The sequence below is a fragment of the Carlito syrichta genome, unplaced genomic scaffold, assembly GCF_000164805.1.
Source record: "Carlito syrichta isolate Samal-C Ts95f unplaced genomic scaffold, Tarsius_syrichta-2.0.1 Scaffold312912, whole genome shotgun sequence".
In the NCBI taxonomy this organism is placed as follows: Eukaryota; Metazoa; Chordata; class Mammalia; order Primates; family Tarsiidae; genus Carlito; species Carlito syrichta.
This window is the reverse complement of record NW_007257008.1, coordinates 53,026-77,894: the sequence shown is the minus strand read 5'-3', so window position 1 is coordinate 77,894 and position 24,869 is coordinate 53,026. Positions and strand designations below refer to the sequence as shown.

At 51.6% G+C, this 24,869-nt stretch overlaps 2 protein-coding genes across 2 annotated transcripts in view; one reads left to right on the top strand and one right to left on the bottom strand.

Moving 5' to 3' along the window:
• SCTR (secretin receptor) overlaps window positions 1-16,722 on the top strand; it is an 80,667-nt gene extending 63,945 nt beyond the window's left edge. The window contains exons 10-15 of the mRNA XM_008070095.1: window positions 1,937-1,997; window positions 3,533-3,602; window positions 8,119-8,210; window positions 10,000-10,126; window positions 15,164-15,205; window positions 16,319-16,722. Coding sequence (XP_008068286.1) covers window positions 1,937-1,997; window positions 3,533-3,602; window positions 8,119-8,210; window positions 10,000-10,126; window positions 15,164-15,205; window positions 16,319-16,465 — 539 coding nt within the window. The 3' untranslated portion in view covers window positions 16,466-16,722. The remainder of the gene's footprint in view (window positions 1-1,936; window positions 1,998-3,532; window positions 3,603-8,118; window positions 8,211-9,999; window positions 10,127-15,163; window positions 15,206-16,318) is intronic.
• Window positions 16,723-19,136: 2,414 nt separating this feature from the next.
• Window positions 19,137-19,730, bottom strand: TMEM37 (transmembrane protein 37). The gene has a single exon (XM_008070094.1). It carries the CDS (start codon window positions 19,596-19,598, stop codon window positions 19,137-19,139), a length of 462 nt encoding a protein of 153 aa, XP_008068285.1. The 5' UTR covers window positions 19,599-19,730.
• Window positions 19,731-24,869: the final 5,139 nt, after the last annotated feature.

Here is a 24,869-nt window from a genome sequence, read left to right as displayed (position 1 = left end):
CCGGAGCCCAGCAGGTCGAGGCTGCGGTGGCCGGGAGCGGCCACTGCCCTCCAGCCTAGGTGACAGAGTGAGACTCCAACTCAAAAAAAAAAAAAATAGAATCTGTCAAGACCCACCCGGGCAACTTGGTGAGACCTTGTCTCTACAATAAATCAAAAACTAGCCGGGCCTGGTGGTGCCCAATTGTAGGAAGGCTGAGGCGGAAGGATTGCCAGAGCTCAGCAGGTCGAGGTTGCAGTGGCTGGGAGCATGCCACTGCCCTCCAGCCTGGGAGACAGAGTGAGACTCCAACTCAAAAAAAAAAAAGAATCTGAGCCACACAGGTAACTTAATATTTTCTAGTAGCCACAGTAAACAGCAAAAACAAACGGGGATACTGGATTCAATAACATATTCTATTAAACCCAACATAACCAAAACAGTATCATCTCAATGTACAATCAATGTAAAACTTATTAACGATATATTTTACATTCATTTATTCGCACTAAGTCTTCAAGATCTGGAGTCTACCTTGCACTTAGAGCACAGTTCAATAGGGACCACGTATCAGGGCTCTACAACCACAGTGGCCAGCACACTGGACAGCTTGGGCAGAGACCATCATTTCATTCCTTTTCAGCCAAGCATCCTCATCCCCCACCCTCCCTCTGCTGGGCTGGAGCCCCAGTTCTCCACGGCTCAGTTTCTCCAGAGTATAAACTCTCTTGGGGACACATAGCTAACTATGTGGTCTCATGGGGGTTTCGGCTACCTGGGGTGGTTATCTGCTTCTTTTTTTTTTTTTTTTTTGAGTTGGAGTCTCACTCTGTCACCCAGACTGGAGTGCAGTGGCCGCTCCTGGCCACCGCAGCCTCGACCTGCTGGGCTCCGGCGATCCTTCCGCCTCAGCCTTCCAAGTAGCCGGAATTACAGGCACGCGCTACCACGCCCGGCTGATTTTTTGATTTATTGTAGAGATGAGGTCTCGCTGCCCAGGCGGGTCTCGAACCTGCGGGCTCAGGCAATCCACTCACCTCAGCCTCCCAAAGGCGCGGAATGACAGGCTGAGCCACCGAGCCCGGCTGGTTATCTGCTTCTTAACTAGACCTTCCAAATGCTCCAGCCCTACCCTGTCTCCTGCTTCCTGGGGTACCTGGTGCCCCTGGCCGTAGAGCAGCTTCGGGTACTTCACTCAGCAGCGTCACCCCAGACAGCATTCCTGTCGCAGCTTTCTGGCTCTGGGACATCACTGCCACTCCCTGCCAGCTTTCTGTGTTCCTAAATGTGTTGACCGTTCACAGCCACCCTACCCTTCCCAGCCTTTGTGTTTACGGGCTTGGACCATTTCTGTGTCTTCACTATCATTGTAGAGGGGCTTCAGGGGGAAGTAGAGATAAATGTGTAAGTTCAGTGTGCCATGTTTAAGCGGAAGTCAGGAAATGTTGTGTTTTATCTTCCAAATTCTTGTGTACATGATCTCTTCTGCAGTCCAAAATGTGTTCTTGTTTAAATAAGACGGTGGTGGCTTATATTACCAGTTAAATGGCCAAGCATTTTACAAACTAACATTTGAATAAAATAGATCCTTCTCCCATGACCTGTGTCCAAACCCCAGCTCCCACCCCTGCACACAGCCAGGCAGGTCCCAGTTCAAGAAGAGGGTTCCACAAGCCTGCAAAGGAGTCGCAGTCTCCTCTGCCGCCTTCTCTGCAGAAGTCCCCTGGAGCCTGGCCCAGGCTCCCAGGAGACCTTCTAACCCCAAGTGGCCTTCGGGATCCCAGGGCATTCCCAGACCCCTTGAAGTATGTTGCTACACATTTATACAGGATGACAAAGGAGTTTCCATGGAAACCAAATCTTGGTACCTACTCAGTACCTAGGCTGGGGTTGCCGAATGTTCTCGTGCATGTGTTGAAAATGGAGTCCTCTGTCCCTTCTTTATTTTCTATCTCAGGTTCTCCGGCCATTTTTGTCGCTTCGTGGGCCCTCACCAGGCACTTTCTGGAAGACATCGGGTAAGCTGTTGGAAGGAGCGGTAACAAGGGTGTATTTGACATCATCCAGCTTTTCAGACAGCACAGATACAGCTATCTAGGAAAGGCCTGTTTCTCAGAATAGGGATCGCCGGAGCTCAGCAGGTCGAGGTTGCAGTGGCTGGGAGTATGCCACTGCCCTCCAGCCTGGGAGACAGAGTGAGACTCCAACTCAAAAAAAAAAAAAAAGAGTCTGAGCCACACAGGTAACTTAATATTTTCTAGTAACCACAGTAAACAGCAAAAACAAACAGGGGATACTGGATTTAATAACATATTCTATTAAACCCAACATAACCAAAACAGTATCATCTCAATATACAATCAATGTAAAACTTATTAACGATATATTTTACATTCATTTACTCACACTAAGACTTCAAGATCTGGTGTCTATCTTGCACTTAGAGCATAATTCAATAGGAACCATATATCAGGGCTCTACAGTCACAGTGGCCAGCACACTGGACAGCTTGGGCAGAGACCATCATTTCGTTCCTGTTCAGCTGAGTCTTCCGGAGTAATGCCCATTGCTCCTGGGTGTGTTTCCAGAGGGGGCAAGCAGCCTTGGCCACAGTCACTTTGCCCACTTGCCAGCTCTGTGCATAGGGCAGGTGTCAGGCCAGAGCTGTGGGCTCCGGGCAGGTGTTACACAGTGGAGGAGGCTCATGGAAGGGCCAGCCCAGTGTTTCCTTCCTCCTGGCATCTTCTTCCTGGATTCCTCCCCACCCCTGGGTGTTTAGGAACCCTGCAGAACCAGGCTTTAAAGAAGCCCAGCACTGCGGGGGAGGTCAGCCCAGAGACACACCTGAGAGTAGGCATGTGGGAGGCAAGCTTGAAAGACGGCAGGGATGAATTGAGACAGCGTGACCGAGTGGGAGTCGGTTTCTCCAGGACATAATGACACAGCCGGGCCAACAAGTGGAGCAGTTGGATGAGGAATACAAGTGTCTTGTAGTCCAAATTTAGCCCAAAATGATTGCTTCAAAACACTTTTAATTTTTAAGTGGCTTCAAAATGATTGTCCTAATTCGCTTTTTAAAAACATTTGAATTTTCAGCCTCCTTGGAAAAAAAAATGGGAAGGTCTTTTAACATTTCTCATTTTTCCTTGTGGCTGGAGCAGAGTTTTGGCTGCCTTGGACAGGGTACATGCTTCCCAGTTGGCCAAGTACCCTTCAGGCCTGATGTCCCCTGAATCCCGAGGTCACATGTCAGCCATCCAACCTCTTCACTCACTGATGTCATCTGCCTGGCCTCTGTTGGCAGTTGAATTTGCCACTGTGCTCCCCAGTGGATTCTGACAACGAGGTCAGGGATCCAGGGCTCTCCTGGCCCACAGGCCCCACAGATGTGCGCGGAGACAGGTGGCCGCTCCCTCGGCCCTAGCAGTGCTCCTGGGCGGCGGGCAAGGGGCCACAGCATGGGTCCTTTGTACCTAGGGCCACCTCAGGGAACATGTCCTTGCCCGTGGGACCAGCTCCCGCTCCTAACCCTGCCTGGCTTTCTCTCCCATAGGTGCTGGGACATCAATGCCAACACATCCATCTGGTGGGTCATTCGAGGGCCTGTGATCCTCTCCATCCTGGTGAGTGGCCATCCTCCCTGAGCTTGGGGTGAGTGGGAGAGACTAGAACAGTGACCGGCCAGCAGGGGCAGAGGGCGGGGAGAGAGGGCTCCCTCCAGCTGCGGGGAGGGATAAGCCACAGGCTTCCAGAGGCTAGAGAGCAGTGTGGGGTCTGGAGCTCCAACCCCTACAGAATGTGGGAGAGAGTGGGGTGAGGGGCGGACAGGAGGCAAGAGTTTATGGACGTTGCTCTTTTCCATGAGCTGCAGCTGGAGTGTAATGAGCAGAGTTCCTTGTCCTAAACTGGTCACTCCCACTGGCCTGAAATTCCACCTTCACTGGTTCAGAGCTGTGGGCCTTGGACATTTTTCTAGGCGTTCTCTGGGAGGAGTCGCTGAGCTGGGACCACAAAAGGAGGCGGGGATGTGGCTGGGGGAAGCTGAGTGAGGCCATGGGCTTGGGGGTGGGCCTGCAGGAGTGACCTCAGGGGAGGGATGCGGGAGTGACCCTCCCGGATGGGCGCTCGGAAGGTCTCAACCCTGACCTCCCTTTCAAATCACCTGAGAGCTTTGAGAAAATACTCAGAGAGATTCAGACTCTTGTTCTGGCAGGCTACATCTTTAAGACCCCAAGTGCTTCTGCTCTGCACCAGGGTTGAGAACCCTCTATCCGAGCCTGGGGGCAAGAACGGGGGTAAAAGTAGGGGGACAGAGAAGAGCGGACACCTGGGGACGCACAGGAATTGTCTCGCAGATGGACTCAGCCTTCAGCTGGAACTAACATCCACAGGGCTCAGGGATGCCCAAGGCCACAGATCAAGGTAACAGAGAATGCAGCCGGGCTCGATGGCTCAGCCTGTAATCCTACGCCTTGGGAGGCTGAGGTGAGTGGATTGCCTGAGCCCGTGGGTTCGAGACCCGCCTGGGCAACTTGGCGAGACCTCATCTCTACAATAAATCAAAAAACTAGCCGGGCATGGTAGCGTGTGCCTGTAGTTCCAGCTACTCGGAAGGCTGAGGCAGAAGGATCGCCGGAGCCCAGCAGGTCGAGGCTGCAGTGGCCTGGCGACAGAGTGAGACTCCGACTCAAAAAAACAAACAAACAGAGAATGGCTTTCGCCAGGCTTTCTGGGCTGGGGTAAGGGGAGAGGGCACGGGACAGGGTGGCGGCTCCTTCCTCGTCCACTAGCTGACTTGGTGACCTTTTGGGACCCGCTGAGAGGACGGGCCATTTCATGACAACCTTCTTTTTTTTAACAGAATAAGCACGAAAAATGTACAAAACACAAAGTGGTTTTTTGGGGGTTTTTTTGAGACAGAGTCTCACTCTCACCCAGACTGAAGTGCAGTGGTATGATCACGACTCACTGCAGCCTTGAACTCCTGGGGCAAGGGATCCTCCCACCTCAGCCTCTCAAGTAGCTGGATTACAGGTGCTCACCATCATGCGCTCCTAATTTTGAAGAGATGGGGGTCTTACTGTGCTGCCCAGGCTGGTCTCACGTGATCCTCCTGCCTCAGCCTCCCAAAGTGCTGGAATTACAGGCATAAGGCACCATGCCCAGCCTACAAAAATGTATTTTTTAAAAGGAGAAAAAAAGTCACTCATCGTTCTACATGAAACATACATATTATGAGCATGCTGTACCTTTTCTTCCTGTCATTTTCTTTGAGCAGACAAAACTTTGCCTTTTCAAAATATTTAATATAGTTTTGCATCCTAGTTGGGTTTTTTTTTCCCACTTAGCAATAGATGTGCGCTTTTCTGTGTCATTTCAAACTATTTGACACACTAATTTGCTATGGCTTCATAAAATTCCTGCAGGAGGCGATTTCCCCATTTGGTGAGGCCAGCCCAGCCATTGTTCTGAGTCTTGGACAGCCCAGCCCAGGAGAGACCTGGATGAGGCCTACCAGCTCCAGGGTCCAGGGCTGGTTTCAAAGGATCAAGGTCTACCTAGCAATTGAGGATGTTGGGTGGGCACTCATGACACAAAATACCTCCCCACCCACATGTTGTGGGGCCTAAAATTCTGCTATTTAAAATTAGACTCAGCCGGGCTCGGTGGCTCAGCCTGTAATCCCAGCACTTTGGGAGGCCAATGCAAGTGGATTGCCTGAACCCGTGGGTTTGAGACCTGCCTGGGCAACTTGGCGAGACCTCGTCTCTGCAATAAATCAACAAATTAGCTGGGCGTGGTAGCGCACACCCGTAGTTCCAGCTACTTGGAAGGCTGAGGCGCAGGGATCGCCGGAGCCCAGCAGGTCGAGGCTGCGGTGGCCGGGAGTGGCCACTGCCCTCCAGTCTGGGTGATGGAGTGAGACTCCGACTCAAAAATAAAATAAAATAAAACAAAATTAGACTCATTCTTGGGATCTTAAAGACTTATTATTATTATTATTATTATTTTGCCTTCAAATGCTTCCTATTAAATTAAATACAACTCTAATGCAAGCAGAGTTAAGTTAAATGAAATTAAATAGCCTTTGTGAGTTGACAGCACTTACAACCAGCTTAGAGCAAGGCTGCTGAGAAGTAGTGTTCCCCAAAAGGCAGTGCTGGGCCAGGAGCCCTAGACAGTCACTAATCCTGTGTCTTTTGGCAAGCGTTCCCAGGCCGCAGGCTACCCATGTGAATAATGACTGTGCCAGGCTGGGTGATTTCACTGATCCTGCTTTTGTCAAATGACCCTGGAGTAGGTGGGTGAGAGGGGAGGAGAGATGTGGACAGCTTCCTAACATGGCCGGCACTGGGGTTGGCCGAGGGGACACCCAAAGAAATAAAAAGACTGAATTCCTGCCCTTCAGGAAGTTACTATTGAGTTGGCAGATAAGTAGGCACACACGTTTGACAGATAAATACATGCAGTCCCGTTAAGATATTCGAAGTGCTCTTACACAGTAACATCAGCCCTAAATACAATGCATCAGTAGAGGTAGGTAATCAATGGTGGCTTCCTGGGGCTGGTGATTGAGCTACAAACTAGTCCTCAGATCAGCAACTTCAGCGTCATCTGGGGGGTGTTAAAGATGAAAATTCTGGCCAGGCACAGTGGCTCATGCCTGTTATCCCAGCACTTTGGGAGGCTGAGGCTGGAGGATTGCTTGAGCCCAGGAGTTCAACACCAGCTTAGGCAATTGGCAATATAGGGAGACCTCGTCTCTATAAAAAATCAAAAAATTAGCTGGGTGTGGTGGTACACGCCTATAGTCCCAGCTACTAAAGCGGCTGAGGCAGGAGGATTGCTTGAGCCCAGGAGGTTGAGGCTATGGTGAGCCATGATTGTGTGCCACTGCACTCCAGCTTGGGCTGAAGTGAGATCCCAATTCAAGAAAGGAAGGAAGGAAGGAAGGAAGAAAATTCTTGATCAGACACGGTGACTCATGCCTGTAATCCCAGCATTTTGGGAGGCTGTGGTAGAATTGCTTGAGCCTAGGAGTTCGAGGTTATAGTGAGCTATGATCATGTACCTGGGTGACAGAGCAAGACTCCTATCTATTAAAAAGGAAGAAAAGAAAATGATTGGGTCCCAAGCCAGATTTGCAGAACCCTAATCTATAGGAGTGCAGCCCAGCAACTTTGAGAACCACTCAGCCACTGCTGTGAAATGATCAGCTTTGGCATTACATGAACTGGGGCTTGTTAGAAATGCAGAACCTCCAATTTTTGGGCAGTGGCTGAATTCTCCCTGGCTCCCTCCCTCCTCCACCCTCTCGTTAATTGTCTTGTTTTAGAGTCCCGTGTTCTGCTTTAATATCTTGGTTCTCATTTTGCCTATTGTCTCAATTTCGAGGGTGGTGTATGATTGGGACCTAATCAAAGAGGTTTCAGTGACCTTGGCTGCTATGAATGACATGATAGGTGCTGTCTCTGGCGGTAGATAAATAGGTAGAATTGTAGTCTGGACATCTTTAGGAGTTAGAATCTAACCTCAAGAATAGGAAACATAAGTACAGGGATAAAGGAGCACTCCTGTTTTCTGGGATGGGGAGGTTTTACACTAACAAACTCAGTTCAGGTGAAGGGTTAAGCTGTAACACACTTGGATTTCCTCAGCCCCTTTTGGCTGTAGTACTGCAGCCCTGATTTGTTCATGACGCTAATATGTGTAGATACTTTGTATTTTGTGACGTCATGATGACATCAGTGCCAATTTCGCTGGTTTAAGTACAAATAAATAAAATAACCTTTTTACCTCTAAAAAACAAGAAATGCAGAATCTCGGACCCACCCCAACCTGCATTTTAACAAGATCCTCAGGGGAGTCCAGTGCTCTTCAAGGGTGAGGAAGCTGCCCAGCAAGTGAACAGACCTTAGAGCTCTTGCATTCCAGGGATAGGAAGGAGTGCTACCTGCAGCCATGGTCTCCAAACCATTTGTTTCACCAGGACTTGCGAGGGGTGGAGCAGGGGTGATGTGCCATCCTAATTGTGGTGTCTGCAATGCCTTCTCTACCTCAGGACCAGGGGACAGGGCCAGGAGAGGTGACTGGGAAAAAAAGACACCTGAGGCCCCACCTCTGCCTTGTGTTTTGCAGATTAATTTCATCCTTTTTATAAACATTCTGAGAATCTTGATGAGAAAACTTAGAACGCAAGAAACAAGAGGAAATGAAGTGAGCCATTACAAGTAAGTGGAGGGCAAAGACTGGGCATGCTCAGTCCGTCAGCAAGCATTTACTGAGCACCTGCTGTATACTCCACTGGCACTGGAGGTGGGGGAAAAGTTGTAGACCTAGTCCCAAGAAGTTTGTAGTGTAAATGGGGATGGGTGGGGAGGGAAATAAGTCTGATTGTGAAGCCTCAGACACTATGGGGGAGGGAGGGGGTGAGGGGATTAAGAAATCCCAGGCAGGAAGCCTGGAAACAGATCTTACCCTGGGGCAAGACTGGGGGGTCTCAGCATGGGTTCAGGGACCCCAATTCAGACAAATCTGTGTAGGTACAATGTGTATTTGTCAGGGGAGAATGCCTTAGCTTTCATCAGGCTTTTAAGGAGATGCATGATCCAAAAATACTTAAAACCTTGAAGATGTCCAGTCTCGGTTGGCTCAGCCTGTAATCCTAGCACTTTGGGAGGCCGAGGCGAGTGGATTGCCTGAGCCTGCGGGTTCAAGACTTGCCCAGAAACTTGGCAAGACCTCGTCTCTACAATAAATAAAAAATTAGCCGGGCATGGGAGTGCACACCTGTAGTTCCGGCTACTTGGAAGGCTGAGGAAGGATCGCTGGAACCCAGCCGGTCGAGGCTGTGGTGGCCAGGAGCATGCCTGCCACTGCACTCCAGTCTGGGCAACAGAGTGAGACTCCAACTCAAAAACAAAAAACCAACAAAAAACCTTGAAGATGTTAAAGAGAAATATGTTTTCTAGGGCTGCTATAACAAAATATCACAAACTAGGTGGCTCCAACAGCAGATATTTATTTTCTCACAGTTCTAGAGGCTGAAAGTCCAAGATCAAGGTGTCCTAAAGCCTCTCCTTGGCTTGCAGATGGCCACCTTCTCCCGTATCCTCACATGGCCTTTCCTCTGTGGGTGGATACCCCTGGTGTCTCTCTGTGTGTCCAGATTTCCTCTTCTTATAAAGATACTAGTTGATTAGATTAGGCCCCACCCTGCCCTCATTTTAGCATAGCTACCTCTTTAAAAACTCTCCAAATATCACATTCTGAGACTCTGGGGGTTGGGGCTTCAGTATAAGAACTTGGGAGGAAAGCTCTTCAGCCCATAACAGATGTTAAAGACCATTTTGTGTCCAACAGAGACTTTTTCCATTTTGAGTTTTGAGAATATGGCAGTGGCTTGGATTATTGGTGTCAGATTCCTGAGGATCCGGGATAAAGCTGCCAGATAAAATACAGGATGCCCCGCTACATTTGAATTTTAGATAAACAACAAATAGTTTTTTAGTACTTATACCCTCAAAGAGGACCCATTGTTTATCTGGAATTCAGATGTAACTGGGCATCCTGTATTTTCACTTGCTAAATTTGGCAACCCTAATCTGGGAAGAAAATACTTCTCCTTACAGGTATTCAGTATCTAACAAATAGAAAAGCTGGCTTTGCTTGTATGTTAGGCAAAGAGTGGCAGTAATATATGCACATAATTAATGAATAAATACATACGTAAATAAAGTTATTCGGGTGGGTACCGATTTTTTTTCTTTTACTGAAAAAAAAGAGCTGTGTGATCAGAAAGTTTTGGGGATTACCCGAGTTGATAAGTGTTGTATCTGGGTGATGGGTATGTGGGAGGTAGACATTTTCCAAAAAAAAAGTGAAAACAAAGAAGCCTGGGGATACTGCGGCCAAGCCTCAGTGATGAGGCCTGAACTGGGAAGCCGCAAAGTTGCACATCGTGGGAAGGGGCCGGAGGACGGCAGAACAGGAGGCTGCAGCGTGTCTCTACATCCCCAGGCGTCTGGCCAAGTCCACCCTCCTGCTGATCCCCCTCTTTGGCATCCACTACATCGTCTTCGCCTTCTCCCCAGAGGACGCCATGGAGATCCAGCTGTTTTTCGAATTGGCCCTTGGCTCATTCCAGGTAAGCTTCAGGGACGGTGCCTGCAAGCTGCGGAGCGTTCTGTCTGTCCGTAGAGAGAAGTGGAGGCCAGAGAGACAGCAAGCCAGCGCTTCCTAAATTTCTGTGGTGGCTTGGAACGGGGGAGGTCTCATTTGGCAGACACCCAGGGGAAGGAGAAATGAGCTTAAGTGTGCTGTGGCACCCCACCAGTCAAGTGGGGGTGGGAGATAAAACTAAAAGAGACTGAGAGACTGACTCAACGGAAAACAGTAAGAAAAAGTAACCCCAGGACAGGACACTATATTGTACAAGTCTCAATAGCAAGACGTTGTCAAAATAATCTAAATGCTGATGGCCAAGTCATCAAAAAGTCAGGCAGGGGTGGGGAGTGTTTGAAATAGAACAGTATCCTCATTTTCATTACTGGGAAGTCCACAGAAAATGCCCAAAGTTGAAAACTCCACAAGTAGCAACATCAGCATATTATTTAGAATCAGTTAAGAGTTTCAAGTGATAGTTACATCTAAGGAACAGGAAATGGGGGCAGGGTGTCAGGAGGTTGTTGGTTTTTTTGCAACGGGAATCATTTGACTTTTTCAAACTATGTGCATTCACGGGTTATTAAAACTAAAAACTGACTTAAAAAAATAAAGACAGAAAGTGAGGTGGAAAATCACTCACCTAAAATTCAGCAAGATAAGCGGTTAAAAAAAAAAAGTAAACGTGTTTGGGACATGAGTCCCACAATGTCATTTGTTTATTTACTCAGAGTTATTTCCTTCCAAAAAGAATGTGATGTTGCTTTTGGAAAAACATACAGAAGAAAAAAAATAAGTAGAGGAAGGATCAGTGAAAAAGAATATAAAGCTGGTTGAGTTCACATACAAAAAAGAATTTGATAACGTCCTGTAAAGGTAGAAGAGATGATCCTGGGGGTTCGAGACCAGCCTGGGCAACTTGATGAGACCACGTCTCTACAATAAATCACACACACAAAAACTAGCTGGTGTGGTGGCATGCGTCTGTAGTTCCAGCTACTTGCAAGGCTGAGGCGGAAGGATCGCCTGAGCCCAGCAGGTTGAGGCTGCGGTGACCACGAGCATGCCAGTGCACTCCAGACTGGGTGACAAAAGTGAGGCTCCAACTCAAAAAAAGAAAAAAAGGTGGGAGAGATGAGGCTTAGAGCTTCCCAGTAGCCAAAGCAAAGACAAACGGCCTGTTTCAGGATTTATGGGATCCATAAAACCAAAACAAACTAATGGCCAGGAAAAGCTCAGTGATTATAGGCTCTGGTGCTTGAGAGGAAATTCTCCCAATTTTTTTTTTTTAAAGGAGTTAGCCCATCTTCAACAATGTTTCCACAATAGGGTGATATTGTCCTCCAAAGTCTTCACTGGAGGAGGCCTCAGCTTCAGGGAGGGGTCTCAGAACCTCCCCTCATCCCCAGAGTTCTGTTCAGGACGCAGCACTGGGAACACATCACAGGTGGAGTCAGGTCCTGCCCTCCCCACGCCTTCAGACCCTCCCCTCCTCGGAGCTGCTCCTCTGCCCCGCACCCCCCCCACCAGGCCTCCTGAGAACCCAGCCTCTGGCTTTATCCGTGATTCTTGCCTCTCAGCCAGAGAGCCGGGAAGCTTTCCCCACCTCTTGTCATGTTGGGGCAGACTGGGCACACAGTGGCCCATTTAGCAGGCAGGGGACTTGCGGTCCATCCAGTCAGGTGAAACGACTTGACTTGGCTCAGAAGAGGGACTGTGCTGAGAGCTAGGAGACCCAGGTCCACCCTGTCCTAGATGGAGTCCTCCTATTTCCCAGAGTTGGGCCTGCGGACTGCTTCTTCGGGAAAGTGGCTTGTCAAGAAAAAACCAAAAGCACTTTCTAAATGTTCCTATAGATGTTTATGAAGAAAAGGAAGCTTTAAAAGTTTTATGCACATATATGTATGCATATGTTCTTATATACGCACACATAAATAAAACACATGTGTACATATACATATATGGAAATGTCTTTCATACAAAAGTGAAGAGAGTAGGACAATGAACTTCCTTTCCCATCCTCAGCAACATCCACGCAGGGCCTGTCTTGTTTCATCTCCATCCCTACCCCGCTATCCATCCCCACCTTTTAAGGGAAATCCAAGACATCCTATTATTTCATCTGTAAGCATCTAGTATGTACTTCTTTTTTTTTTAGATTACAAAATATTTTAAAGCAAATTAGAGAGAGAGAGAGAGAGGAGATTCACCTCCCCAAGGTAGGGAACAGGTCAAAAACTAGGAAACATGGCCACTCCATGTCGTAACAAGGCAATGGCCTAGTATGTACTTCTAGAAGACAGCAGTTTAAAGAAGAGCACACACAACCACCATACCATTATCACTGTTATATACTTATTTTTTTTTCTGAGTTGGAGTCTCACTCTGTCGCCCAAGCTGGAGTGCAGTGGCCGCTCCTGGCCACTGCAGCCTCGACTTGCTGGGCTCCGGCGATCCTTCCGCCTCAGCCTTCCAAGCAGCTGGAACTACAGGCATGCGCTACCACACCCGGCTATTTTTTTTTTATTTATAGTAGAGGTGAGGTCGCCAAGTTGCCCAGAGGGGGTCTCGAATCCACAGGCTCAGGTAATTCACTCACCTCGGCCTCCCAAAGCGCGGAATTACAGGCTGAGCAACTGAGCCCAGCCTGTTATATAAAAACCTAAAATGTATTAACTCTTTCTGATTGCATGAATAAACACTTGCTTATTGTGGATCATTTGAGATATAAGAAAAAGTAAAAAAGAAGGAAAAAACCCCATACCATCTCATAATCCAGAAATAACCTCTGCTAAAATGTTGGTGTGTTTACTTCCGTCTCTTTTCTGTCCACAAAGATACACAGACACATAATTTGGGTCATGATGAGTACGGTCTTGTATCCTGCTGGTTTTGCTTAATTCTCTATCATGCCCGTCATGAACGTTTCCTCGTGTCATTAAAATTCTTCAAAGTCTTCATTCTTAATGATCATAAAATCACTGTGGAATTTAGTAAACTTGCTGGCTTGGTGAGACTTGCCCTATATACACTTGGAGCACAGCGAAGTTGGTCCCTGGAGCCCCTCCCCGCCCCAAACAGTGAAATGTGGCCTTTTCCCCCGGGCAGGTGAGGAGGGCTGCAGCCTCAGCCGGGCCAAGGATCTGGGCCAAGCACAAAGAGCTCTAGTCATGCCTACACTGCTCTGTGACTCAGTGCTCTCACCTATAAAGTGGGCATCTTCCTACCTACCTCTGAGGGCCTTGGCAAGAGCTTTGAAACACCTGGAACCCAGAATCCTACAATGACCCAGACGAGGCTGTGCTCTAGTATAGATTTTTTTTTTTTTTTTTTTTTTGAGTTGGAGTCTCACTCTGTCGCCCAGACTGGAGTGCAGTGGCCGCTCCCGGCCACCGCAGCCTTGACCTGCTGGGCTCCGGCGATCCTTCCGCCTCAGCCTTCCGAGTAGCCGGAATTACAGGCATGCGCTACCATGCCCGGCTGATTTTTTTTTTATTTACTGTAGAGATGAGGTCTCGCTGCCCAGGCGGGTCTCGAACCCGCGGGCTCAGGCAATCCACTCACCTCAGCCTCCCAAAGGCGCGGGATTACAGGCTGAGCCACCGAGCCCGGATTAGTATAGATATTTAGAAGCCTGTCTTGAAGTGCCTTTCACTGTCTCTGACCGGGGTTCCCAGGTGGTGATGCCTGTGTGTTGGAACTATCTAGGGAAGCTTTAAAAGCTGCCAATACTCCTGCACCCAGTTGGGGTTTAGGAAGCGTAACCTGGGCAAAAAGCTCCCAGGTGATTCTAATGTGCAACAAAATTTGGAAACCACTGCCCTGAGTTAAGTGTTCCTGCCCTTCAAATAGTCCCCATTCCATATAGGAGTCCTTGGTGCCTGCAGTTCTAAAGCAAACTCTTCTAGCCTCATCACTCACTCTTGTTCAAATGCCCACCTCCCTAATCAGTCGCACATATTAAACCCACAATAGACAGGCTGGCTCATCGCCCTTTGGGTTCCTTTCCAATGTAGTGAGATGCTACAGCAGGCCTGGGCGGGGTTAGGCCATCTCGGGTCAGAGCTGTGGTGACGCCTCTATGGAGGGAGAGCAGGCCTGTAAGGGAGAGAAGGGTGGCCCGAGATAAGTCTCTGAAAGAGGAGGCGAGCAGGAAGGGTGGCCCGAGATAGGTCCCCGAAAGAGCAGGCGAGCAGGAGAGACACACAGAGATGCCGCTCCCTGCTGGTCTGCAGGCCTCAGGCTCCAAACAGGCATCCCACACTGGAGCCCCTGCCCTGGCAGAGCCCGCTGCCAGGATCCTGGGGGCACCGTCAAGAAATCGGGAGCTCCAGATACCGGGGAGGGAGGGTCTTAACAGGCACGCCTGGTGGGGTCAGACCACGGAGATGCAACCATCCATTTTCATTAAGCAAAGAGATCAAACACTGCTGCCATCTGGCCCAGACCGCCTCAGCTTGTTCTGACCACATTTTTCCAGTTTGAACTAGTTATCCGTGTCTAAACATCTTCAGATTCCCAGTTTATTTTGAGAACAAGACCATACAGGGCCCAGGGGCTTGCCCTGGGTGGGCTCCACTCCCTCCTAGTGGGGTGGGCATGCTTCAGGCACCTCCACTCCCTGCTGCTCCCAGGTGGCCCACCTTCCTAATTCAGGTGAGCTGTGCTGTCCCCACTGGCAGAGTTAGCAGACCCTACTTTACTGTCCCTGACTTCACATGTGTTTGAGGCCCTACATTAGACAGCAAGCACAAGAGACGAAAGGGAGCCAGCCCATGCTTGGTTGCAAGAACTCGTCTATGCTGGGTGATATAGGCACAGCCAAGGGCACTCTGGGAAGCCCACCAGAGGTAGGCCAAATTCCACCCCCCAGGTGAGAGGGGTGGGGAAGTCTGCCTGCAGCTTGTGATCAAAGGACCTGGGGAGGACGGGGTTGGCCAGCTGTCCAAGGCTGGGTGCTGTCCAAGACTGGGTCCTGAGCACCTGCACTAACCCCCTGCTACCTCTGCTCCTCTGGCAGGGACTGGTGGTGGCCGTGCTTTACTGCTTCCTCAACGGGGAGGTGAGTGATCTTGGGTTGTCCAGAAGCCTGGGAGAGCTCCTGGCCACTGGATTCTGGGTCAGGAGCAGCTACCAGGGAAGGGTGGTGGGAAGGTCTGGGCCTTCTAGCAAGGGATTTAGTCAGTCTTATGGGAGTCTGAGCTCAATTGGTGGGAGCCACAGAATCACCTGGAGGGCTTGTTCAAAACATTGCTGGGCTCTACTCTCAGTTTCTGATTTAGGAAAAATGGATTCTGTCAGTCTGGGCTGAGGTCAGAGAAGATGTTTTTGTTGTCATTTTTTATAAACAAGGTGTTTCTTTGTCATGGGCAAGTTCAGGAGACACAGGATGGAGGAACCCAGGTTCCTGACTTCCCTGCTGCTTGCTCAGTGGGATGATCTCAGTCACTGCCCTTCTCTGGGCCTGTCTTCCCGTATGTGAAATGAGTGACTCAGAAGAAATGTCTGCAACTCAGTCCTTAGTGACCTCCAAATGAGTGTTGAGTCCTTAGGAGACCACACACTCAACTTGAGGACCCTGGTCTTACACAGAGCATCTGGGTCAAGACACAAGCTCCACGCACACAGAAGCGGTGTAATCAACATCCCTCCAACACAGTATTGCACATAAGTCAAGCCTTTCTGTGACTGTTGACCGCCTATCTGGTTTTTGCATTTGACTGGGGGTGATCTCTGACGTCTTACAAAAATCAGGCATCAGGCTAGTCTCAAAGGTTTGACTGCTGCACCTGGGGATTATGAACATTTCCACAGAGCAATTTCATGGGTCCCAGATAAGTTCTGAGTTTGGGTGGCTTCTTGGGAGTAAGTATCCAGTCGTCCCAGGTACAGATCTGGATGTTTGAGTTCTGGAGTGTGGGAAATCTTTGGAATACAAAGTGATGAGATGATCGGTACAAGTGCCCAGGGGGATGGGGGGGCCCTCAGGGCCTCCTGGACATCAGGGCTAGGAATGGTCAGTCTGAGTGACCTGCAGGTGAGAGGACTGCAGGACCGCTGGGCAGGAGTGGCAGGGCCTGTGGGGAGCCGCCGCCATCCCCCCCGGGGGGCATGGATGGGGTTGGGGCACAGAGCTGTGTTTTCCTCCAGTGCTGATGGCTTCTCTCTGGGACAGGTGCAGCTGGAGTTCCAGAAGAAGTGGCGGCAGTGGCACCTCCGTGAGTTCCCGCTGCGCCCCCTGACCCTCAGCTCCTCCTTCACCAACACCAAAGCCAGCCCCTTGGAGCACAGCCGGGGCACCTGCAGGGCCAGTGTCATCTGAGAGGCTGGAGCCCACAGACAGAGGCCAAGCGGGTCCTGAGAGGGCTGGACCCTACTGCAGGCAGTGCGTCTTCCCAGCAGATACCCTGTGCTCTCTCCTGTGACTGGTGACACCCCTCCCCCAGGCCCTGGATTCCCCAGAACAAAAAGGATGTGGGGCACCTTGGGGTGAGACGAGGGCCTGGGATTTGGTCTGTTTGCTCTTCCGGGAAGAGCAATTCAGGGGTCCCAGAAGGGGACGGGGAAATAAATGGTGCCTAGAACGAGATTTGGTCTGTATTTATCAGCCCTGTTGCTTTGACACGAGGTAAGGAGAGACTGCTCTGGCTGGCTCCCGGCCCCTTTCTACCAGAGGGAGTGTCCTCACTGGTCCGTCAGCTCTGGCTTTTCAGGGACAGGCTTAGAAGACTAGGGAACGTGAGAAATCATGGCCATTGGCCCTAAGAAGAGCCTGTCGTCCCCCACCGCCACTCACCTATCCAGTAGCTCTCACCTGAACTTTCAGGACTACAGCTACCTTCATCTGATGAAGTCACAATGGAGGCCAGGGGAGGCCCGTGGCCTCCCAGCCCCTTTGAGTATCTCCGACATGGTGTGAGGTACAACCCTGCCCCTACTGCTCTTTCACACAGTTGTCCTCAACCCAGAGGCAGGTGTAGCAGAAAACGGACACGATCTCATTTTACAGATGAGAAACAGGTCCACTAAGGCCCATAACTTGCCCATGCTTCTCAGCAAGGAGGTGGCCGAGGTTCAGTGAGGGCCTGTGACTTCCAATGTCCGCGCTCGAAGGCTGTCTGTGTGCTCCCTACTTCCAGACACTTTCTGACGGGGCATGCCGATTGCCCACTAAGCTCCCAGGACTTTAGTTTCACCCTTCACTCTGGTTCCTACAGTGTCTGCACTCCCTGCCTCCCTCTGAGGATGAAAGAGGACTAAATATTTGCACCTTTTTATAAAACAAAACCTACTTGGGGGGGATGCATTCTGGAGAGAGGTGGAGACAAGCCCCTCCAAAAAGGCACCTGGTTGGTGGGTGGGCCAGCTCTAGTCCTGGCTTTGGGTGACCCTGGACAAGTGCATCCCTCTCTGGGCTCTGGCTCCCCACTTCCACTCCTCCCCTCCCTGCAGAGACAGGGAGGTCACCCCATGAGCCTTACAGACTACTCCAGGTCCCCATTTCGCAGGCTGAGCTGCAGCTTGTGGTTGACAGCTCTGCTCTCTGCAAAACCGAGCAGTCCACAGAAACCTTTCTGGGGTGGGTGATCACCGCAGGCTCTGGACGTCATGGCAGCCCAGCCTTCGCATCCACGCCCTTACATTCTGTGGCACACCGCCTCACAACTCTGTGTATCTTGGAATAAGAACCTTTAAAATCGCAATAGAGGTAGGTATCGGCAGTCAGCCCAGCCCAGAAAGGGGACCTGCAGTGACCAAACACCTGTGCAGTTGCTAGAAGCCAGAATTCACCTAGTGGGGCAGGGGAGAGGGGCCAGTGTGGAATGAAGTGGGACGAGGGCAAAAGCCTCACCTACTTCGGGCAGAACAAATGACTGGAAAGGGTGCGATTTGAGAAACGGAAAATGCAGACCTGCTGGCAAGGACGGAAATCTCCACTGGCTCCTGGGCCCCTTCACCTCTGCTCATCCCCAAGATGGCTGTTAATCATTACCAGGGTCTGGCTGTTCCCCTTCACCCCCTGGGGAGCCCAGCAGATCCACATACGTGCTCGTTGAAATGTGTTCTAGGATCAGAAATAGTGCTCTGAGGCTGTCTGGCCCTTAACAAGATGGATGAGTACCACTGTACATTAGAAGCCAGGCAGGCCCTCCTGGGGGGTGGGGGGTGTTGCCCGAGGACTCTTCTCGAAGCAAGAAGGAAACACACCTTAAGGCAGGATTCTGAGAGGCAGAGCCCCAGAGGGAAGAACCAGTTGCTAGCTTTGGGTGACCCTGGTCAAGTGCATCCCTCTCTGGGCCCTGGCTCCCCACTTCCACCCCTCTTCTGGATAAGTTGGGGTTATCCAGGGTTTGTTAGTTTCCACAAAGGGCAGAGGACAGATCAAGTCAAATGGTTTGAAAACCTACAATGTGCAAGACACCCCGAGGGAATCCTGAACTCTGCTTCCCTGGCATGACCCGGGCTAAAGCCAGAGAAATATGCACAAAGGCCCTTTGAGCTGGTAGAAGAAAGTCCTAAGCACAGACTGGACCCTCAGTTGGAAGAACGAGCCATTCTTAACAACCCCAGAAGCCCTGGGGATCCTACAGCCCGTATCCCAGCACGGCCAATGAGACAGGTATGAACAACTATCCTTAGCTGTACAGCTAGCTTAGCTTTTCACAAGTTACTCAGCTGCTTCCAAGTCTGCTCCAGCCCAGGGAAGAAAACACAAAAGGGTTTTATAATGTTTTTTTTCTTTTTCTAAAGTCAACACTCTAAAAGCCTGCCTAAGCCTGTGTAGCCGGTGGCACTGGGGCACTGTCCTAGCTCTGGCCCTGCAGACCAGCTGCAAAGCCCCCCCGGCCATTTCTGGCCAACCACCCAAAGGTGATGGGCTAAGAGGCAGTTTCAAGGTCACTGTCCCACTCCAGCCCGACCAGAGGCCACGTGTTGGAAAAGTCTCATGCTGACCACATTTTCTTGTAAAACATGACGTCCCTGAAGGGGCCCTAAAGTTTCCTTGGCTGTTCCCAGGGGTGAGTAATGCTGTTGATGTGAAGGCCACTGATGGCGTTCAGGAAGAAGAGGAAGGAGGCGATGAATTCACACCAGAACATCAGGGTGAAGCCGAAGAGCGTGACTTGGTTCCTGAGGAGGATGACGAAACTCAGAAGTCCCCCGGAGGAGAAGACGAAGGAGACCAGCAGGAGGACAGAGCCCACGGCCCACTTGCGCCGTGAGTGGGCGTCCTCGCACACCTGAGACACCATGAGGAGCTCCAGGCCAAAAATCGCCGCCACCACGGCCAGGGCGCCCATGCTGCGTGCCAGGCCCACCCCCACAGCCAGCCCGGGCACGTGGGCCTGGCCCAGGTCTCGGAGACAGGTCGGCTCACTCCAGTTGGCGGTGGTGCAGAAGTGCCAAAGCCCAAAGAGACGGTTGTCCGCCAGGAGCCAGTGCCCGTCACACATGGAGACTGAGGAGAGGATCACGGCCAGGGAGGCACACGTGATGATGAGGGTCCGGATGAAGTATTCGAAGAAGGACCGGCGGGGCCGCCTTTGGCCCAACAGCCTCTGGGCCTGGAAGACACCATGGGAAGTGTCGTGTGAGCTGGGGTCCCGACACGTCCCTCCAACCTCTTCAGGGAAGACCCCTGAGTATAACTTCCACTTCCCACAGCCATATGACCTGCTTACCTGCTCTGGTCTTCTGTGAAGCTTGGAATGCCCCCATTGACTCAAAACTTTTTCAGCGCAGACCCACCTCTTATTTATTTATTTATTTATTCAGTTGGAGTCTCACTCTGTCGCCCAGACTGGAGTGCAGTGGCCGCTCCCGGCCCCTGCCGCCTCGACCCGCTGGGCTCCGGCGATCCTTCCGCCTCAGCCTTCTGAGTAGCCGGAACTACAGGCGCCCGCTACCACGCCCGGCTGATTTTTTGATTTATTGTAGAGATGAGGTCTCGCCAAGTTGCCCGGGCGGGTCTCGAACCCGCGGGCTCAGGCCATCTGCTCACCTCGGCTTCCCAAAGGCGCAGGATGACAGGCTGAGCCACCGAGCCCGGCTGTAGACCCACCTTTTATGGGAACCCTTCCTCTGTTCTAGACCGATGAGCATTTATTGTCCAATGTCCACCACGCACTAAGAGTCCTCTGACCTTTCATGATCGTTCTAGTGGAGGAGAAATCCAGATTGACCGGCAAATCCGAGTCTGTTCTGAATTCAGAGAACTTGCCTTGCCCGGCTCCAGCGACCTTGAATCTGCAGGTGCCTTGGTCTCTTTGTACACAAAACAAGAATACTGCCTGGCAGGGCCGGGAGGGTGGTGCCAGGCACGGGACATTAGTCTATCAACACAAAGTCCCGGTTCCCTCCACCTCCCCAGGACACACACACATTTGTCCTAACTAACCCCCACCCATCTGACCCTGCACTTTCCCGGGACGGCCAGGACTCCACGTTATTGCCTTGTTTTCCTCAGCATTGAGTGATGTTTGCACCCTGCCCTTCGGACTTATAGTGCCCGAACCCCACCCAGAGCTTGCAACCAAGCTCTGTCCCTGCAGCTTTAAGGTGTGGGGAAGCCACCGCACTGTGTCTCTCCTCAGCCTCTGGTCCAACACCTCGGTCTCCTGGAAAGCCAGGCTAGGTATCCAGTGGGGTGACCATTTGGGACACTGCCTGGGCACTGCCCCCAACCCTTGACCCACAAAGCCAAGACTTCAAAGAAAAAACTCCTTTCACAGCCCACAATTTCCTCCTCATGATCCACCCCCTCCCCCATGATCCACACTCCCCTCTACGCCAAGGCAAAGCAGGCCCCTTGCCATGCCTAGAACTTTTTCCTTCAGACCTACTGGCTCTCAGCCTGAAAAGGCTCTTCTGTAGCTCCCTGCACCCTCCACGATGACGCCCCTTCTCCATTCTTCATGTCTCAGCCTAAAGTCTCTCCTGCCCACCCAACTCAAGGGGGTCTTTGGTATTCTGCCTCAGACGCTTGTTCGGTGACGGTTTGTAGTTACATGTTATTGTCGCCCTGTGTCCTCCAGGCGGGCAGGGCTTCCCCCACCCCACATGTTTAGACACCCTTGTGTCTCCAATACCTGGCAGAGTTGGACCTGGGCATTCAGTGTATGGCCAAGGAAGAGCCAAGGAATGAAGGGTCAAGTTTGCAACCATCTGTCACTTCTATCTGAAGCTCCCTTTAAACCAAGTCTTCTGCCCAGTCCTACATGAAATTACCCCCTTTCAAGTATGTATAGAAGCAGCCGAGGTTACAGCCCAGTTGGGGAGGTAAGCAAAACAGACAGCTCATGTGTGATGGTCACTGCTAGGAAACCAGAATGGAGCCACGGGCACCATGGGGGCACCCTATTGGCCACGTGCCAATGGAGGCTTCCCGGGGCAGGCCTGAGCCACACCTCTCCATGAGGGACACAAAGCAAATCCTTGCTCCTGGGAGACTCCTGAGGTCAGAGCCCAGCAAGACTGCTCACATGTCCACATTCAGAAGCTGCTGCTAATTTCAGCCCCAGGGATACGAGAGAAAGGATGAGATTTGCTTTTGGCACCTCTGCCTAAGCAAGATACTATCTTATTCTTAAACCTGTGAGGTTTGTAGAGTAGGAAGCTCTATGAGGTGGGGGGTACATGAAGAGGGACACTGTGCAGAGGGAAGGCGACTTGTCCAAGATCACTCACCTAAATCACAATAAAGCTGGTTATAGATGCTCAGACAACCGTACAGTATGCAGGCGGTGGAATTCATTCAGTTAATAAATACTGGCTAGGGCCTTCTAAGGACAGGGCCTTTTGCTAGGGGTCAGTGTTGCTGGCAAGAAAAAGGATTAGAGTGCAGAGGGGTGCCCAAAAGGCCATGCCAGAGCTTGGACCAGGTGCTGAGGAACGGCCATCTGGGCACCATGAAGAGTGTGAGGGAGGAGCCTGGCTGAGGCTCCCCACCTGTGTCCTTGTTCCTGGAGGGACTTCCAGGCGCTGAAGCAGGGATGCCCAGGAAGCTACGCAGGCTGGCTCTGGGTCCCCTTCCTCACTTCAACTACAACAGGTGTCTGTTACCTGCTTGGGACCCTGGGGACCCTGGAGTCTGAACTGCATTTTATTACACACACACAAAAGGGATCTATGTAAGAAACAAACGAAAGGAAACTTTGAAAGTCTCTATCTACTCTAAAAACCACCAGCAGTGTCTGTCCTTGAGTAGGTTCTTAATGCCTTTGGACCTGTTTTCTCATCTGTAAAAAAGAGTGAACTTGGTTGCAGTAGCAACCGGGAAGGTCACGACATCCCTAGAGATTGATCTTTCCAGGAAGGGAGAGCACCCAGATGTAGACAGCAAGTCATGGGACCCAGAAACCTTTTAACCCTAGACATCACACTATCTGGAGAACAGGCACGTCCTGTCCCTTCCTCAGCTCCACCTGGGCACAAACTGGACTTCAATCTCCAGGATCTTCGACATCACAGTGGAATCAGAAAGCGAACACAGTTGAACTCATTTCATCTCCCCGCCCCAAAGCAGGGCTTCATTTAAACTCTCTGGCTACCAACAAAACACCCATGGATTAAACAACATCATTTATAGAAAAATGCATGACACGTGGCCCTCTCAGATCATGGGAGCTATTAATAGTATCAGTAATAGCTGGGCTTGGTGGCTCAGCCTATAATCCCGTGCCTTTGGGAGGCTGAGGTGAGTGGATTGCCTGAGTCCACGGGTTCGAGACCTGCCTGGGCAACTTGGCGAGACCTCATCTCTACAATAAATCAAAAAACTAGCCAGGCGTGGTAGCGCACACCTATAGTTCCAGCTACTTGGAGGGCTGAGGCGGAAGGATCGCCGGAGCCCAGCAGGTCGAGGCTGCGGTGGCCGGGAGCGGCCACTGCACTCCAGTCTGGGCGACAGAGTGAGACTCCAACTCCAAAAAAAATAAATAAATAAATAAAAAATAATAATATCAGTAATAATAACACACATTGGAATCTTCTCTCCTAAGTACCCGGCTCCTCTCCCCATGCTGCCGGCCCCTGTGCCAGCTTCCAGTGGTTCGGGGCGTGAAATTGCTTTTGGAGGGTAGCTGGGCAACAGATGGGCAGAGGGGAAGAGGACGGTCCAATCTTGCCCCTGACCTGCCAGCCCCCAACTGGACGCCTTTGGGCAATCACTTAAATCTCTCTGGCCTTGGCTTTCTCTGCCAAAAATGTTTTCCCTTTTTCCTCTGTAAACTTGATCGATCTTTAGTGACCCGTGAAACCTGACACGACTGAGCTACTGAGTTCAATGCCATGGTTTTGTCCCTCCTCCCCCAGCCCCTCTGTCACTGAGGGCCTCACCTGCTCCTACAAACCAACAGCACCCCCGCGTAGACACTGGGCTCCACCCTGCTCGTTCTCCACATCCCCAGCACGCCTCCCATTTTGCTCCCCTCACCACCCAGGCCCAGATGAGCCCATCACCGTCATTGACATCCAGAAATTGCTCCTGAGTAGGCCTGCTCCCATTCCTTTCAGACCCGGCCTGCAGGACCCAGAGTTTGCTTTGTCCCTAGGTCTGACCTCTGGCAAGCTATGGTTGTTGCGGGAATGGAGAATCACCACCCTGAAGTGCTTAGAGCAGTCCCAGGTGCGTGGCTAAGCGCCCCTAGGCGCCCACCATGCCAGCCTTCCTCACAGGAGCCTGTGGCCGCCCCTAGCTCAGAGTCCTCACCTGGCCACCAGTCCCTCTCCTCCCCTCCCCTGCCTGATTCCTACAGGCAACTTTTGGGCCTCTTCTGTGCTCTTAGCACTCACCTCCCCACCCTGGTTTCGGAGTCTCTATCCTCACATGGACTGCAAGCTCCTGGAGGGGAGGGAGAGACCACACCTGCCCCTGCCCCCCACCCCCATCCCAGAAGGCTGCCTGGTGGGAAGAGGAGGGATTCACTGCATCCCATTCCCTGCCCCCACCTAAGCTGCCCCTCTGGCCAAAAGAGGTTTGGGGGCTGGCCTGTGGGTGGGCTTTTTCCCATTAGGGAGAGGCAGAAGGGTGTGTGAAGCCAGGGAGTCCTGTCCTTGAATCTTAACGCTGTCCCTTGGCTGGCCACCGCGGGCAGGTGACTTCTCTCCAGCCTCAGTTCCCTCGTCTACAAAGCGGGCGGAACAGGATTCGGCGGGGCCAAGCACTTGCAGGCAAGGTCAACGGGCTTCTGGCGTCCTCGGGCCAGTCGGGCCGTAGACGCTGCAGGAGGCGAGCCGGTGGGAGGCCTGCGCCCAATGGAAGCCGCCGGCTGGGCAGCGGCAACCGACCCCTCGGACTTCCCTCGGGACGGCGGCGGCCGAGAGGAGGCGGCAGGAACGCGCGGGCGCTTGGCCACCATACCTTGCCCCGCGGGAAGGAGTGCCCTCGCCTAGCCAGAGGTGTCCGCTCGCCCCAGCAAGGCCGCGCTCCCCCACCCCGCACCCCAGACACAATTTGAGGCGGGGAGAGGGTCTTGTTAACGGCCGCCCCCAAAAGCTCCGTCCTCCCAAGAGACGCATCCTCTCGGTTACAGAATCCTCCCCTTGCGAGTCGGCTCTGTCCCCTCTCCACCCCAGATGCGCCTCACTCCTTACAAAGAAGGGACCCCCTGGTGACCCTAACCGATAGGTGGCCCCAAAGAGAAGCGGAAAAAGAATAAACAAGATGAGAAAAAGAAACTCCTCCCTGGAAGCAAGTTTGGGGGCCGCTGGGGCGCGCAGAGAAG